The 15,790-nt window shown below is 39.1% G+C and overlaps 1 protein-coding gene across 12 annotated transcripts in view; it reads left to right on the top strand.

Annotated features, from left to right (window-relative positions):
• mef2cb (myocyte enhancer factor 2cb) overlaps window positions 1–5,423 on the top strand; it is a 239,365-nt gene extending 233,942 nt beyond the window's left edge. For 9 of the 12 annotated variants that reach the window (XM_072582845.1, XM_072582856.1, XM_072582844.1 and 6 more), the window contains one exon: window positions 1,502–5,423. In XM_072582845.1, the coding sequence (XP_072438946.1) occupies window positions 1,502–1,823 (322 nt within the window). In that variant the 3' untranslated portion in view covers window positions 1,824–5,423. The remainder of the gene's footprint in view (window positions 1–1,501) is intronic. The other 3 variants (XM_072582854.1, XM_072582852.1, XM_072582853.1) reach the window with 1 other exon arrangement.
• Window positions 5,424–15,790: the final 10,367 nt, after the last annotated feature.

Genomic DNA, 15,790 nt, shown 5'->3' with positions numbered 1-15,790 from the left:
AAAGGGATATCATAGTCAGTGTAATTGAAGTGAGTTTGAAATCATTTAGATGTCCATAAAACTCTAAGCTTTTAGAATATCCGACTCATCAATAACATCCTAAACAAATGCCACAAAAATGTACCAAGGTATGATATCTCTGGAAACCCTAAATATCCATTGCTGGTTAAAATGAAAATCCACTCACAGAAATTGATCTCATACTCAATCCATCCCTTGTCTTGATCACCTTCTTCCCCCACAGTTGACTAAGCACACCCAGTAGATAACTGCAGCTCACCCATTCCTATGATGCACAATTTTCATTACATGACTATGCAACAAAGTTCCTAGAATTACAAGTACACCTGCAAAAAAGGTACAACGACTTGATTTCAGAATGATGCCAAACCATTATGATTTATATTTTATTTTTATTCAAAGGTAAAATATCAAAAACAAAGAAAGTATCAGTCTTCATATCATGTTAACTCCGAATCTAAATTATTGTATCCATGCATCCAAAGTTTAAAAACATCAATGTAACATCTCCATTTTTTTTGTCCTGCTCTAATTAGCCTGATGATACTACCACTGTGCCACCATCTCCCCCGAACTTTGAAGAACTGTAGTTGTTTGTCAGCGGAATACAATCAACCAGTGAATTCAGACAAAATTCTGAACCACCAAGCGCCACCAGAATAATAGTTTATGCTTGCAAAAGCTTTCTATTGCTAATTGCCGTCAAACTACTATTGACACCTCAGGCAAACCTTTAACTTACCATTTAGCGAAGGAAATCTGCTGACGTTCCCTCGTCTGGCCTCTGTGTGATTCCAGACCCACAGCATGTTACCTGCCTTCTGAAATATCTGAGCAAGGTACTCAGTAGGGATGGGTGACAATCACTGACCTTGTCAGTGATGCCGAGCTCATACAAGAATAAGAAAAAAAGTCCTAAATCCTTTAACTCTGCATTCCAAAGATCAATAACATTTTAATTCCATTAACTTAAAAATCAATAGTACTCATGTCCTTTGCTGTATAAAAAAATTAGTGCACTCTGAAAAACTATCTTTGAGCATTGTCTCAATGAGCAGTCTCTGAGCAAACTGAAACGTGTTTGGTTGGTAACATGAAACAGGAGCTCTAAACTTCTTTGTTTACCATTAACTCGGGCTTCATATGGAAATAGTTTGAAGCTTTGCACTCCCTTGTTGCCTGCTTATAAATCTAATCAGAAGTTTCTTTATGCCCATTAAATACACAAATGTGTGATTGCAAGCAATATTGAGACTGAAGCTTTCAGATTCTTTTGACACTGTTGCATTCTAGGACAGCAAGAAGTGGTAATTCATCAATGTAGCTCTAAAGATTTGCTACTGGTAGTATAGTTATTTCTGATCAAAACACTTCAGAGCCTTAACATATATATGCAGTGAGTGTCCATGCATGTTTGTATGTATGCAGGTGGGGGCAATTGCCCTCTTCATTCTGTAACTGGTTTCCTTTCCTTCTACAGAGTTTGTACTAGCACTCACTTATCTCAGAATTCAAATCTCTCCCTGCCTTCTACTCAAAGCCTCAACATCAAGTCAGAACCTGTTTCTCCTCCTAGAGACCGCACCCACACACCCTTGGGATACCCGCAACACTCAAGGCTCGATGCAGGGCGATCTCCAGTGGATAGTCTGAGCAGCTGTAGCAGTTCCTATGATGGAAGTGACCGAGAAGATCACAGGAATGACTTCCACTCTCCCATCGGACTTACAAGGCCTTCGCCAGACGAAAGGGAAAGTCCATCTGTCAAGCGGATGAGGCTGTCTGAAGGATGGGCAACATGATAAGATTCTTCAGTAATTTTTTTTCTTGCAGTGTGTGTGTGCGCTACATTACAGGGCAAGGGAGGGAGGGGGGAATTCAACATTATATGTGCCGTGTGTGGAAAATAAGTCAGGTACTCTGTTTTGTAAAAGTACTTTTAACTTGCCTCAGTGATATAAAGTAACGTAAATTGCTGAGATAACAGCTTTAGCACTTGAGTTGTACAAAGAAAACCCTTGTACAATGTAGATTTAACTGCTAACTCTTTTACATTGCTGTGCTCCCTTGCAAAATGTATGTTACAATAGATAGTGTCATGTTGCAGGTTCAACGTATTTACATGTAAATAGCAGATTAAAAGGAAACATTTGCCAGAACTGGCGGATCTTTGCTGAGAAAGAAAGTGCAGCTGTTATGCAACAAAAACAAAAAAAAAATTATATATGTATAGGTGGTTGACAGGCCCAGAAATATGGGTGACCATTTTCAAAAAAGCAAACTGGTCAACTGACATCTCTGAACATATTAAAGAAAAAAAGGCATATCAGCAGAGTATGGCACTCAATGAAATGAATCAGTCATTTAAATGAGGACCATACTTTGACAAAATAATAAAATATCATTAATATGTGGAAAAGTCCAAATTCTGGGTCTGTTTAACATTTTAAGTGGATTTTAAAAAGATGTACATTACATTTTGCTTATATTTTCATATGGAAGCAAGAAAAGACATTTGCAAAGCATTTGTGGCTTTTTGTAGTTACCTAAGCCAAAATGTTTTTTTCCTGATAGCTTTGCTGGTATTTTAAACAGTCCTAAAAATAATGGAATTGGGCTCTTCGTAAGGAAGCACTACCCTAAACCATGAAAAAAACTCCACGCTTTGCTAACCAAGATAACTGTTTTCTCTTTGTAGAGGTTTTGTTTTTGAATTGTGTATTTCTAATTATATAAAATAATATTAAGAAAATCTTTTAAAATCTGTGAAATTAACATGCTTGTGTATAGCTTTCTAATATATATTAATTATGGTCATAGCAAACATTGTTTTGGTTATCTTATTAGTGGGGGGAGGGGAGAATGTATTTGTGCATATGCACGTTTAAGTAACTAAATTCTTTAGATCTTTTCTGCACACCTTTTTGCAGAATCAGAGTTGGCTATGTTCAGTATAATGAGGTTAACCAGTTGGGAGGACGGGTTTCGTATGTATTCTAAATTTTGTTACTGTTAAGGAATTAAAACATGAAAAGGAGTAGGGCTGCCTGTCATTTGGGTACTGGGGTAATTTCAGAAGTACTTTGGGTTCAAGAGTAGTTTTCCTCAGTGCATTCAAATTGCCAATTTGTGATTCTGAGCATGGTGGTGAAATGCTATAATATTCTTAATCCAATGTGACCACTTGGCAAAATGTATTTGTTCACTTTACTTGCATTTGTATGTTTTCTAAACAGGAGTTTTTGAATCTAAAGAATTACCAGTGGATATTTAGTCAATTAAATGCTGCAAAGTTTTTTTTTAAAATGCATTCTTAAAAGTTGTTAAAGAAAACATAACTTTTCTCAATCACAGCCCCCCGACCACAATCTGAATAAGAATTCATCTGTGTGTGTATACGAATGTGTTCTCAATCTGTTCTGTAATAGATCAATTTGATGCTAAATGGATTTCAAAGCTAATTTATATTTAAAGCTTCAATCCCAGTTAATTTTTAAGTCTTCACAGTTTCATTGTAATATGTTTACATGTTACTAAAAAGCAATTCTTAGTAATGACTCAATCAATAAATGAACATCAGGCAGCCACAGACTCCTAACTCTATTTTAATTCAACAACCTTTTGCAAATTAAGTAATCGATTTCTTTGTAGATCGAGCTACTAGCAAAATATCATAACAGCAAATCAATATCCACAGTTTTTAAAAATCAATTGAGAAGCACAACCTAATTCATAATGGGTCACTCCTTTCTGTACCTACAACCCTCTACTTATTATTGTCCAAGTGTTATAGTTTCGCTGTATGTTTGACCACAGAGTTAATTCTGAGTTAGCATATAATGATACAGTACTATGGTTTTAAGAATTATTGGGGCAGAGCCCCTTGTATATTCTCATTTACTCACAAAACCATTGGCTAACAGATTTAGGCAATGTTCTTTACTGCAAGGCAAAAAATAGCAGTGGCACTTTCCTGGGGGCACTTAAGTTATTTTCTGTTTCATAAAACTCATGAACATCAAAATAAAGCTTGTTACTATTCTGCGCAGAAGTGAGAGCAAAGTCACTTACTGATATCTTGATGTTTGCAATGCATTACTGCTGCCAGTAACTTGAGTTGACATATCAGTGCCAGCAGATGTCATACAGTAAGAGCTGAGATAGTGAAAATATCAGCAAACCAGATCAGCTTTGACCGAATATTCTGCAAAATCCACTATTCTACCTCTAAAAGACAGAGTTTATGATAAATGGGATATCCCAATGTTGCCCCAAATGAAATATTTTAATAGCCCTAGAAAATAGTTGCACCATCAAAATATACAGCATTCAGGAAAACGTATTCTTTAGAAAAAAAAATCAGCTAGCTATCTCAATTCAGTATCATACTTCTTTAAAGTTTATTTTTAAAAGTTTGACAATATATTTATTTATAGTTGACCATTGAAATAGTCTTTTTTTTTAAATGGAAACCTAAAGCAAGAAGTAGAATTTTTATGCATACAAATGTTTCCCAACCCCTGTAAAGTATGCCTTGAAGGTTTGGCTTTACAAGAAACACAATTAACAATTAAAATCAACAGTGTTCCATAAAACCACTTTGCTCGAAGAAGAATTGCCTAAGAAATAAATTATGAGTGCTTCAACTGTTACTATTTGTGCCATCCGCTGTGTAGAATGTGGCATCTTTATTCTAATGCTGGTTTCCTGCCACTACAGAGTTCTGGAAAGACTGATCAAATAATGTTTATTTAGAGTGCTTCAAGTGTAGGGTAATGATAAAGGCTTTTGTTAATATTTTAACCAAAGATGTGGAGCAATCCAGGCGGTTAGCCACAGTTTTGCAAATATGTTTCTCTAATTGTTTTGTTTTATTTTGTGTTCAGGTTATTATACATATTCTACTTGCCCTGTTCATACCTCAAATTCATCCATACCTCAAAAGAGTTTAAAGAGGTCAGTTAATTAAGCAATTAAATATGGTACCGGTGCTCTTATGAAGGAACTGTTATCAACTGTAGCCCCGAATTGCTTTGGAAGGACTATTGTTATTGACCTAAAACATACTTGGATTGCTCCAGCTGGTTTGCTGTTATTTTTTTTTCTGAGGATTTGTTTCCATTATACAATAGTAATACAAAATGATTGCTTGTAAATGGGGAAATGTGGACGTTTGCAGCAAAAATAAAGAGGCTCACAGCGGCATAAGCTGGACTTTGTCGCCACTTGATGACAAAAAGATGTTAATAACTAAGTTAAACTACATCTGTGTATCTCAAGGGACTTAATTCAGCTGTCTGTAGTGAAAATTTTTATGAGAAAATTCAAGTTTCTCTCGCTGGAAATAAGGTATAATTTGTATTTTGCAGACAAATCAGTAAAGTTACTGGCTTTCATAGTGATTTGATGTCTTTGTGTGTTTTTTTTCTCTTTCACATGCAAATAGTGGGTGGAATTTAATGCAGGTGAGGTATATCTCGCCTGTCAGCTGGAGAGTTGACAAGAGTCCTGCATCACAGCCTTTCAGGGAACCCTACTGAACTCAGTGCTAGTGGCCAACAGCTGTTGTGGCAGGCAACACCCCTGGGGTCGGAATGCTCAGGATCACTAAGACTCCTCTACTAGAGGAGAGTGATGGCAGTTTAAGGGCGAGTACCGATTGTAGGTCTTGGGGAAGGCAGATTGATATCAAAAGCAAGTGGATTATTGTTGGCTCTCACGGTCTCCCCTTTCACAATAATGGGCTCCTCGATCAAGCACTGAGTGTCTTTGACCGAGACACCCTCTAGAAGGCCTGCAGTGGGTTTTCTGTCCTCCACTAAGTGGATACCAATGATGGTAGATTGAGATGCTTCCTAAGGTCCTCACTTGGTGGGCAGGCTTTCCAAGGTTGTTGATGAGAGTAATACTGTTGTTATGGAATACATAGACTTGCAAAGGACTCAATACAGAGCCACACAACAGACTTCTGAAAAAAATTATATGTAATGCAATAAAGGGAAAATGGAATATGAATAGAAAATTGACTGAGGGGGATTAAAGGGCAATAGTTCATGGATATTTAGTAGTGGAGTTTCCCATTGAGCAGTTTGGGACCTTTGCTTTTCCTTATACATCATAATTATTTAGATGATTTAGATCTTGGTCTGCAGGAGATAACTTCCAAGGTTCCAGATGAAACAATACTTTGAAGCATTGTAAACTGGGAAAAAGGCAGTATAAAGTGACAAATGTTTGTGAGAAAGTGTGAGGTGATATAGTATGGTAGTGAGAACGTGGAGATTCGGTATAAAATAAAAAGTGTTACCCTAAAAGCTGTACAAAAATAAAGAGATCTGAATGCTTATGTGCATAAGTCATTAAAGGTGAAAGAATACATAGTCTGAGTACTTAATAAAGCATACAGGATCCTAGGTTTTATTAATAGAGATATAGAATACAGGAGTCCAAGTTGTGGCTTTGGAAAAACACAGCAAGTCAGGCAGCATCTGAGGACCAGGAGTCAACGTTTTCGTCAGGTCCAAATTGTGATGGTCTGAATGTAGTCTGGAGTCCATATGGGATAAGTCGGTAGGGTAGGCAGGTTCTGAGGAAGGAGATGTAGCTGTAGTAGTGGGTTTGCTTCAGGACATTACTGAAGAGCTTCAAGGTGGAGGAGATGACCTGGGGGATGCAGTGAGAAAGAGAGAATCACTGAGATCCTTGTGGATGGAGGAGAACTTCTTCAAGGTGGGTATCCTTGGAAGAGGTTTCACAGTAAGGTTACAGCGACTGAGAGAAAGTGAAGACTGCAGATGCTGGAGAGTCAGAGTCAAAAAGTGTGGTGCTGGAAAAGTACAGCAGGTAAGACCGTATCCGAGGAGCAGGAGAGTCGACGTTTTGGGCATAAACCCTTCATCCATTGAGTACAGGAGTAAGATGGTTGCACTGAACCAGCATAAGATTTTACCTGTACCTCAACTACAGTATTATAATAATTCTGGACACCACTTTAGAAAGGATGCAATCACATTGGAAAGTTTTCAGAGAGGTTTATGAGAATGGTTCTGGATGTAAAACTTCCGACGACGAAAATTGTTTGAACAACTTGGGGTTTTCCTTAGAAATGAGAAGGCTAAGCGGAGATTTGATAGAAGTTTTCAAAATCATGAACAGGTCTGGATAGAGATGGGGAAGAAACTGCTTTCCTACAAAGGGATTGAGAACAAGAAGGTATACATATTAGTCAATTTGCATAAGAAATGTGGTATGATAAAAGTACATTTTCATACAGTGGATAGTTAGGGACTGGAATGCATTGCCTACAGTGCAGTGGAGGTAGATTCAATTGAGGCATTCAAGTAGGCATTATAAGATGAAAGGAAAAGGAGTAGGCTATTCGGCCCCTTCAGTCTGCCCCACTCATTCAATAGGATCATGGCAGGGCCAACATTCCTCATGTTGAATTTCCTGACTATTCCTTGTAACCTTTGACTCCCCCACTGACCAAGAATCTATCTAACTCAGCCTTAAATGTACATCAGGAATCTGGCCCCACAGATCTCTGTGACAAGGAGCTCCCAAGTCTCATAACCCGATGAGAGAAGAAATTCCTCCTCATTTCAGCCTTAAATTAGAGCCCCTTTATTCTGAGACTATGTCGTCTTGTCCTAGAGTTTCCCATGAGGGGAAACATTCTCTCAGCATTTACTCTGTCAAGCCCCTTATGAATCCTGTATGTCTCAATTAGATCACCTCACATTATCCTAAATTCTCATCAGTAGAATCTCACCCTGCTTAATATTTGCTCATAAGTCAATCCCTTCATTCTGGGGATCATCCTAGTATGCCTTCTCCGAACTGCCTCCAATGAAAGAAAATCTTTCCTTAAGAGGAACAAAACTGTTCAAAATTCTCCAGATGTGGTCTCACCAGCACCTTGTACAGTTGTGTCCTTATCTCTGATACTCCAACCCCCTTGGAATAGGGGTCAACGTTCCTTCCAGTTTTCCTGGTTGTCTGGATTAGATGGATATTTAAATAGAAACAATATTCGTGGTTGTGGTAATAAGATAGGTGATTGACACAATGATTCATAATACTCTTTCAGACACAATTAGGTTTAGATTTAACAGCCTCCTTTCGCAGCATAACAATTCTGTGATTCCGAGGGAACTTGGTCTCGGGAGAAGACATTCAATTATCCATTCATGAACAGACATTGAATCAGATAGCTTTGAAAGGATTCCAAGGTTGGGTCTTTGAAAGTGAAGAATTGGACTCACTTGCAAGGAAGTAACATTATTTGGTGACCTGTAGTGTTACTAATATGTAGGTGAGATATATCTTGATTGTATGTATTACCCACGTAAAATGTTTTGTAGAATGTTCAGATTAGAGTAGTGCTGGAACACTCCGGGACACTCGCACCAATCAACTCCACCGCTCTATGGCCCAACATTTCAACTCTTCCTCCCACTCTGCCGAGGACATACAGGTCCTGGGCCTCCTCCACCGCCGCTCCGTCACCACCCAACACCTGGAGGAAGAACGCCTCCTCTTCTGCCTCGGAACACTTCAACCCCAGGGCGTCAGTGTGGACTTCAACAGTTTCCTCATTTCCCCTTCCCCCACCTTACCCCAATTCCAAACTTCCAGCTCAGCACCGTCCTCATGACCTGTCCTACCTGCAAATCTCCCTTCCCACCTATCTGCTCCACTCTCCTCTCTGAACTATCACCTTCATCCCCACCTCCATCCACCTATTGTACACTTTGTTACCTTCCCCCACCCTCCTCTCTGACCTATCATCTCCATCCCCACCCCCATATACCTATTGTACTCTTTGCTACCTTTTCACCAGCCCCACCTGCTTCCCCCCCCCATCATTTATCTCTCCACCCCGGAGGCTCCCTGCCTCCATTCCTGATGAAGGGCTTTTGCCCAAAATGTCAATTTTCCTGCTCCTTGGATGCTGCCTGACCTGCTGTGCTTTTCCAGCACCACTCTAATCTAGACTCTGGTTTTCAGCATCTGCAGTCCTCACTTTTGCCGTGTAGAATGTTCAACCCATCTTTTTTTCTTTAATTCCTATTTATTTAATGTTCATCTTGGATTTTTATTACTGGGTCTACAACACAGAAATCCCAGTTCCATGAGCTTGATGTTTAAATCTCAAGCTGGGAGAGGTTTGCACTGAACATTTTTTTTTCCCTGAGATACCCAAAAAGAGGTGTCGAGAGGATCTGGAAGGTTCACTGCATCCAAACATTTATATAAAAGAATAAATTATCAAATATTTCACCAGTGCTCACCAATCACAACCCTATGTACTATCCATGGTGACCTTATAGAGATTTATAAAATCATGACGGCATGATAGGATAAATCGAGAAAATTTTTTTTCCCTGGGATGGGGGAGTCCAGGATTAGAGGGTTTAGGTTTAGGATGAGAGGTGAAAGATTTAAAAGGGACCTTTTTTTATGCAGAGTTTTAGATTAGATTAGATTACTTACAGTGTGGAAACAGGCCCTTCGGCCCAACAAGTCCACACTGCCCCGCCGAAGCGCAACCCACCCATACCCCTACATCTACCCCTTACCTACACTACGGGCAATTTAGGATGGCCAATTCACCTGACCTGCACATCTTTGGACTGTGGGAGGAAACCGGAGCACCCGGAGGAAACCCACGCAGACACGGGGAGAATGTGCAAACTCCACGCAGTCAGTCGCCTGAGGCGGGAATTGAACCCGGGTCTCTGGCGCTGTGAGGCAGCAGTGCTAACCACTGTGCCACCGTGCCGCCCTATAGAATGGTCCATGTATAGAATGAGCTGCCAGAGGTAGTGGTGGAGGCTGGTAAAATTACAACTTTTAAAAGGTATCTGGATGGGTATATGAAAAGGAAGGATTTAGCGGGATATGGGCCAAGTGCTGGCAAATGGGACTAGATTAAGTTGGGAAATCTGGTTAGCATAGACAAGTTGTACCGAAGAGTCTGTTTCCCTGCTGTACATCTCTATGACATAGCAACATAAGCCTGTCTACCCTATATCTTCTAGACCATCCTATGCTCCTCCACCATCCACCCATGTTCATTCATATCCCTGATACCAACTGAGTGCCAAGCATGCTAACCCATAGGTCTGCCCTTTCCTCCTTCCAACTCATGTAATATCTATTAGTACCTATGCAAAAGAGGAAAATCTACTCTGCCCAAGACTGCAAGAAGTTACAGAGAGTGGTGAACACAGCCCAATCCATCAGGAAAATCAGCCTTCCTTCCATTGACTCCATCTCCACGTCCTGCTACCTTGGGAAAGCAGCCAACATAATTAAAGACTCATCCCATCCTGGTTATACTCTCTTCCACCCTCTTTCATTGAACAGAAGATACAAAAGTTTGAAAATTAGTACCAACAGATTTAAGAACAGCTTCTTCCCCACTGTTATCGGACTCAGGAATGGACCTCTCGTACATTAGAGTTGATTTTTCCCTGTAGCTGTAACATGCTAGTTAGCATTCTGTTCTATCACCCTGATGTACCTATGTAAGGCTTAATGTATCTGGTCAGCACGCAAAGCAATATTTTTCATTGTATCTCAGTACATGTAACAATAATAAATTGAATCCAATAAAAAAAACTTAAAGTTCTGCTAAGGGTTCAGAAAAGATTTACAAGGATGTTGCCAGGGTTGAAGGATTTGAGCTGTAGGGAGAGGTTGAATATGCTAGGGCTGTTTTCCCTGGAGCGTAGGAGGCTGAGGGGTGACCTTATGGAGGTTTATAAAATCATGAGGAGTGTGAATAGGATAAATAGACAAGGTATTTTCCCTGGAGTGGGGGAGTCCAGAACTAGAAGGCATAAGTTAAGGGTGAGGGGGAAAGATATAAAAGAGATTTAAGGGGCAACTTTTTCACATAGAGGGTGGTGTGTGTGGAATGAACTGCCAGTGGAAGTGGTGGAGGCTGGTACAATTGCAACATTTACAAGGCATCTGGACAGGTATATGAACAGGAAGAATGGGGATGGAAATGGCCGGGCACTGGCAAGTGGTATTAAATTGGGTTAGGATATATTGAAAAAGGAGCTTTCATTTGTAAATCCCCAATTCTTGACAAAATATGGCACTTCTACATAGTTCTTTAAACTTTAGATGCTTCTTCAGTACATGACAGCTTTGACATTTCTTGACAAGTTTGATGCTTCTTCACATTTCTGGGAAGGTTTATCAAATTTGACACTTATTTGACAGCTTCATAGATCCAAGGGTTAGGGACTTTATAGATATATTCCTCTTCATTGTTAAAAATCTCAAAGGATAGCTGTTCCTACTTCCCAATGCATCCTAAGGAACTTGGCCTTCTCCAGCATTGTCAGAACCCTAAAGTGTCCCAAGATCCTATACATAGGGGTACCTTACCTCTCCAAACTAGTACTGCAGTTATGCAAATGTATCCTCAAAGCTCATTGTCAGTCTAATGTCCATATTTCAGTTCCACATTATTGGCAGACAAAACCTCATGGCAGTGAAGGCACCTGGTTATCTAAACGGCCTTTAAAACATGCATGTGCAAAATTTGGCATGACTGCAGTCCTGCTTCCACAGAAATGGGAAGCACTGTGTTCAGGGGAAATACTTGCAAATTCAAGCCACTTCTGCCATTTCCCTTTTCATCATGGCAAAACATTTGGGCTCAAATTCTGTACAGTGTACATAGTTTATCTAACTTGATAAATTAGAATCACTATCTGAGTTTCTCTGTGTTACCTATTTAATTATGTTTGTTCACGTTTGTAAAGTGACAATTTTTTTGTGGTATTTCAATTCAACTCAGACAACTTGCATTTATTTTCTTACACATGTTTCTTTCTTGCATTCTATCTTTTAAAAGATATGGTTTATCGAATTAGATAAGAACAAAAAAAAACTTGACCAGTATTCTTATAATTGGGATCAATGTACAATGTTTCAGTAATTTCTTAATATTTCATGGTGGGAAGTCTTTGACTGAAGACTGGCATCTATGATGCTTATGACTTTGGGAGGAGGCTGAGCTAAATCTTTCACATGACACTTCTTGCTGAAGATGCTTGTAAATGCATCACCCTTCACTTTTGCACTGTTGTGGTGGGTTCGGCCAAAATTAAGAAGAGATATATTTGGAACCACCTCCAATTACTTGTCTAATTATTCACCATCATTTCTAATTGATAGGTTAGGTTTGATCTGATATGTGGGATTTTTAAAGACTCTACCACATGCTGCTTCCACTGCTTAATGCACATGTAGTCCTGTGCAACAGCTTCATCAGGTTATCATCTTAGTTTTAAGTATACCTGTATTCAACTCTTGTCATGCTTTCCTGCACTCCCTATTGAACAGGTTTATTCCTCTTCTAGTCACCAACAAAGAAATTACAAGCAAAAGCATGTCTTTCAGTCTCTCAAGCCTGTCCCACCATTCAATATGTTCACGGCTGATCTGATTCCTGGCTATCCACAATACCACTCACCCTCTACTTAACAAAAATCTACTTCTGCCTTAAAAATATTCCATGATTCTGCTTCAACTGCCTTTTGAGGGAGAAGGCTCCAAAGACACATCACCCTGTGAGAAAACTTTGTCTTAAAATGGATGACTCCCTACTTTTAAAACGGTATAATAATGGCAGTGAGGATAGGCCAGCAGGGATGTTGCAAAATGTAATTGAGTACAATTCTGCTCCTTTGTGTGAAAAGATTACTCCTCATTTCAGTCCTTTTATTCTGAAAATGTATAACCTGATTCTAAACCTAACAGCCAGGGGAAATGTCCTTTCTGAACTTACTGTCTATTTCATTCACCCAATCAGGTGCTTCCTCTTACCTAGCAATTATTTTTGGCATCCTGACATCACCTCAGGAACCTTTGGATTCAGTGGCAGTTCTCCTCCGCTCCCGCTGCTGATCTGACTGTGCTTGATCTTGGCCTCACCTTTCAGTCTTTAATCAGGAAACTGCGGCTGATCATCCTCAGCTTCCCACCCTCTGTTCTGTGGTTTACTGCAGTCTTTCTCCTTTTAAATAATATTCAGCTCCTCAATGGTTCCTGCCAAAGTGTATAATAGCAAGTTCTCCCACATTTTAATCTATGTACTTTTTTTTTGTCCTTTCACTTAATCTGTCTATATCCCTCTGCAGCCTCTTTGTGTCAACTTCACCTCTTGTCTTCCCACCTATTTTTGTGTTGTCCAAAAACTTGGCTAGAGTACTTTCATTTTCCATATCCAAGTCATTATTATATGTTTTAATTAATTGTAATCTCAGCACTGATTCCTGTAGCACACCACTAGCACCATGAAAGTGCTTCCCTTATCCTAACTCTCTGTCTTCTATTAGTTAGTTAATCCTCTATCCATGCTGGCATACTACCTCCAACACCGTGTGCTTTTATCATATTAAGTAGTTTAATACATGGCATCTTATCAAATGCCTTCTGAAAATCCAAATACATTACATCCATCACTTTCCTTTATCTAACCTGCTTTTTACTTCCTCAAAAAATTGCATTAAATTCTTTCAGGCATGATTTCCCATTCAGAAAGCCATCTGCTTAATCATATAATGTGTTTCTAAATGCTTTGCTATATTCCATCAACCATGCTTTTGCTATCTCCACATTCTCTTGAAGCCTCTTTATATCTTCTTCACAAAATATATTTCCCACAAAGTTTTATATCACCCTCAAACTTAAGACAGTTGACCCACATATCCAAAGCATTGACATAGATTATAAACAGGTAATGTTCTGATACACTGGTCGCAACCTGAAAATTACCTGCTAATTCTTACTTTATGCTTTCTTCCTCTTAACCTATCCTCAATCCATGCTTGTACATTACCCCAGTTCCAGTTGCATTAAAATTGTTTATTGAATATTTTCATAAGCCTACTGAAAATCCAAATGATCCATATCCACAGGACCCCCTTCTATTGTTTCTACTAGTAACTCCTAAAAAAAAGCTATCAGGTTTGTCAAACATAATTTTCACTTCATAAATCCATGTTGAATCTGTCCAATGAAATATTTATGAATATCCAGAAATCACTGGATGTGGGTTTGCTCGCTGAGCTGGAAGGTTCGTTTTCAGACGTTTCATCTCCATACTAGGTAACATCATTAGTGAGCCTCTGGATGAAGTGCTGGTGGCATGGCCCACTTTCTATTTATGTGTTTAGGTTTACTTGGGATGGTGTTGTCATTTCTTGTGGTGATGTCATTTCCTGCTAATAAGAATTCTCACATGTTTGGCTTGTTCCTAGGATGGATGTGTCATCCCAGTCGAAGTGGTGTCCTTCCTTAACTGTATGTAAGGATACTAGTGAGAGTGGGTCATGTGTTTTTGTGGCTAGTTGTAAATTGTTATTAGTGTCACTGATGTGCAGCCATTCGTAGTATAAATGACAGAAGGTTTTAATTCATTTCACATCTCTTAATCTTGTATTAATAAACACACAGGCATTCTAATAACCTTCAAAGAAAGATCAGGTTATTACCAGGTATAAATATCAATCAAACAAAGCTAGCATTCTCCTGTAATATCTGCCCATTATTACCTACAGAGTTGAGATAATTGAGCATTCTTGGATCTCAGCCAATCATTCACATTGAGACAGCCTGTCAACTACATCAACAGAAACAGTTTAAACTGGGGAGCAAGGGAGATGGGGTGGGGGCCATATGCTTCATGTAGTTTGTGGTTTAGGCAATCAAACTTCAAACCTTATGTTTGAAGACATGATCTTTGACAATTCAGCCCTCCGTCAGTCTTTTGTGTGTAATGTCTGGAGTTGAACGTGAACCCAAAACTCCATCTATAATTCTCACTGTTTCAGGAAGCAGCTAACATGATTAAAGACCCCTCCCATTCCGGTTATAATCTTTTCCAACCTCTTCCATCAGGCAGAAGATACAAAAGCTTAAACACATGTACCAAAGAACAGCTATTTTCCCGCTTTTATTAGATTTCCGAATGGACCTCTCAAATTTTAAATTTAATATTGACCTTGCTCTTTCAGTGCCTTCTCTGAAGCTGTAACGTTATATTCGTTGTTCTGTTCTATTATCCTAATACATGTTGTATGGTATGATCTGCCTGTATCGCACGCAAAACAGACCTTTTCACTGTACCTAGGTACATGTGACAATAATAAATCATGATGTGGAGGTGCAAGTTTTGGACTAGGTGGGCAAAGTTAAAAATCACATGACATCAGGTTATAGTCCAACAGGTTTATTTGGAAGCACTAGCTTTCGGAGCACTGGTCCTCCATCAGGTAGCTAGTGGAGCAGAATTTATCGCAGAATTTATAGATCTTATGCTATAAATTCTGTATCTTGTGATCCTGCCCTACTAGCTGCCTGATGAAGGAGCACTGCTCTGAAAGCTTGTACTTCCAAATAAACCTGTTGGTGTTGTGTGAATAATAAATCAAGTCAAATCAACAGCATCAGTGCCAGAAATGCCATTCATATTCACTGATCCACCTTTACAAATATGGTATTTTCTTTATGCCAAGTTTCTACATTTTTTAACCACAATTATAAAATTTAACTTGGCAAAAATTTGGAAGCCTTTTGCCATTCCTTTGAGTGTACTTGTTTTTATAGCAGGTTGAATACAATATTTCACACTTGAAATGGTACACAATTAGACAAAGAATGTCAAATTTAGTATACAACATACTAATCTACAGCACCCGGTCCACTGACCTAAAATTATTCAACTTGCTGTACAAATCAG

The sequence above is a fragment of the Chiloscyllium punctatum genome, chromosome 2 (genome assembly GCF_047496795.1).
Source record: "Chiloscyllium punctatum isolate Juve2018m chromosome 2, sChiPun1.3, whole genome shotgun sequence".
Classification (NCBI taxonomy): domain Eukaryota; kingdom Metazoa; phylum Chordata; class Chondrichthyes; order Orectolobiformes; family Hemiscylliidae; genus Chiloscyllium; species Chiloscyllium punctatum.
The sequence above is the reverse complement of the archived record's forward strand: the minus strand, read 5'-3'. Positions and strand labels throughout refer to the sequence as shown.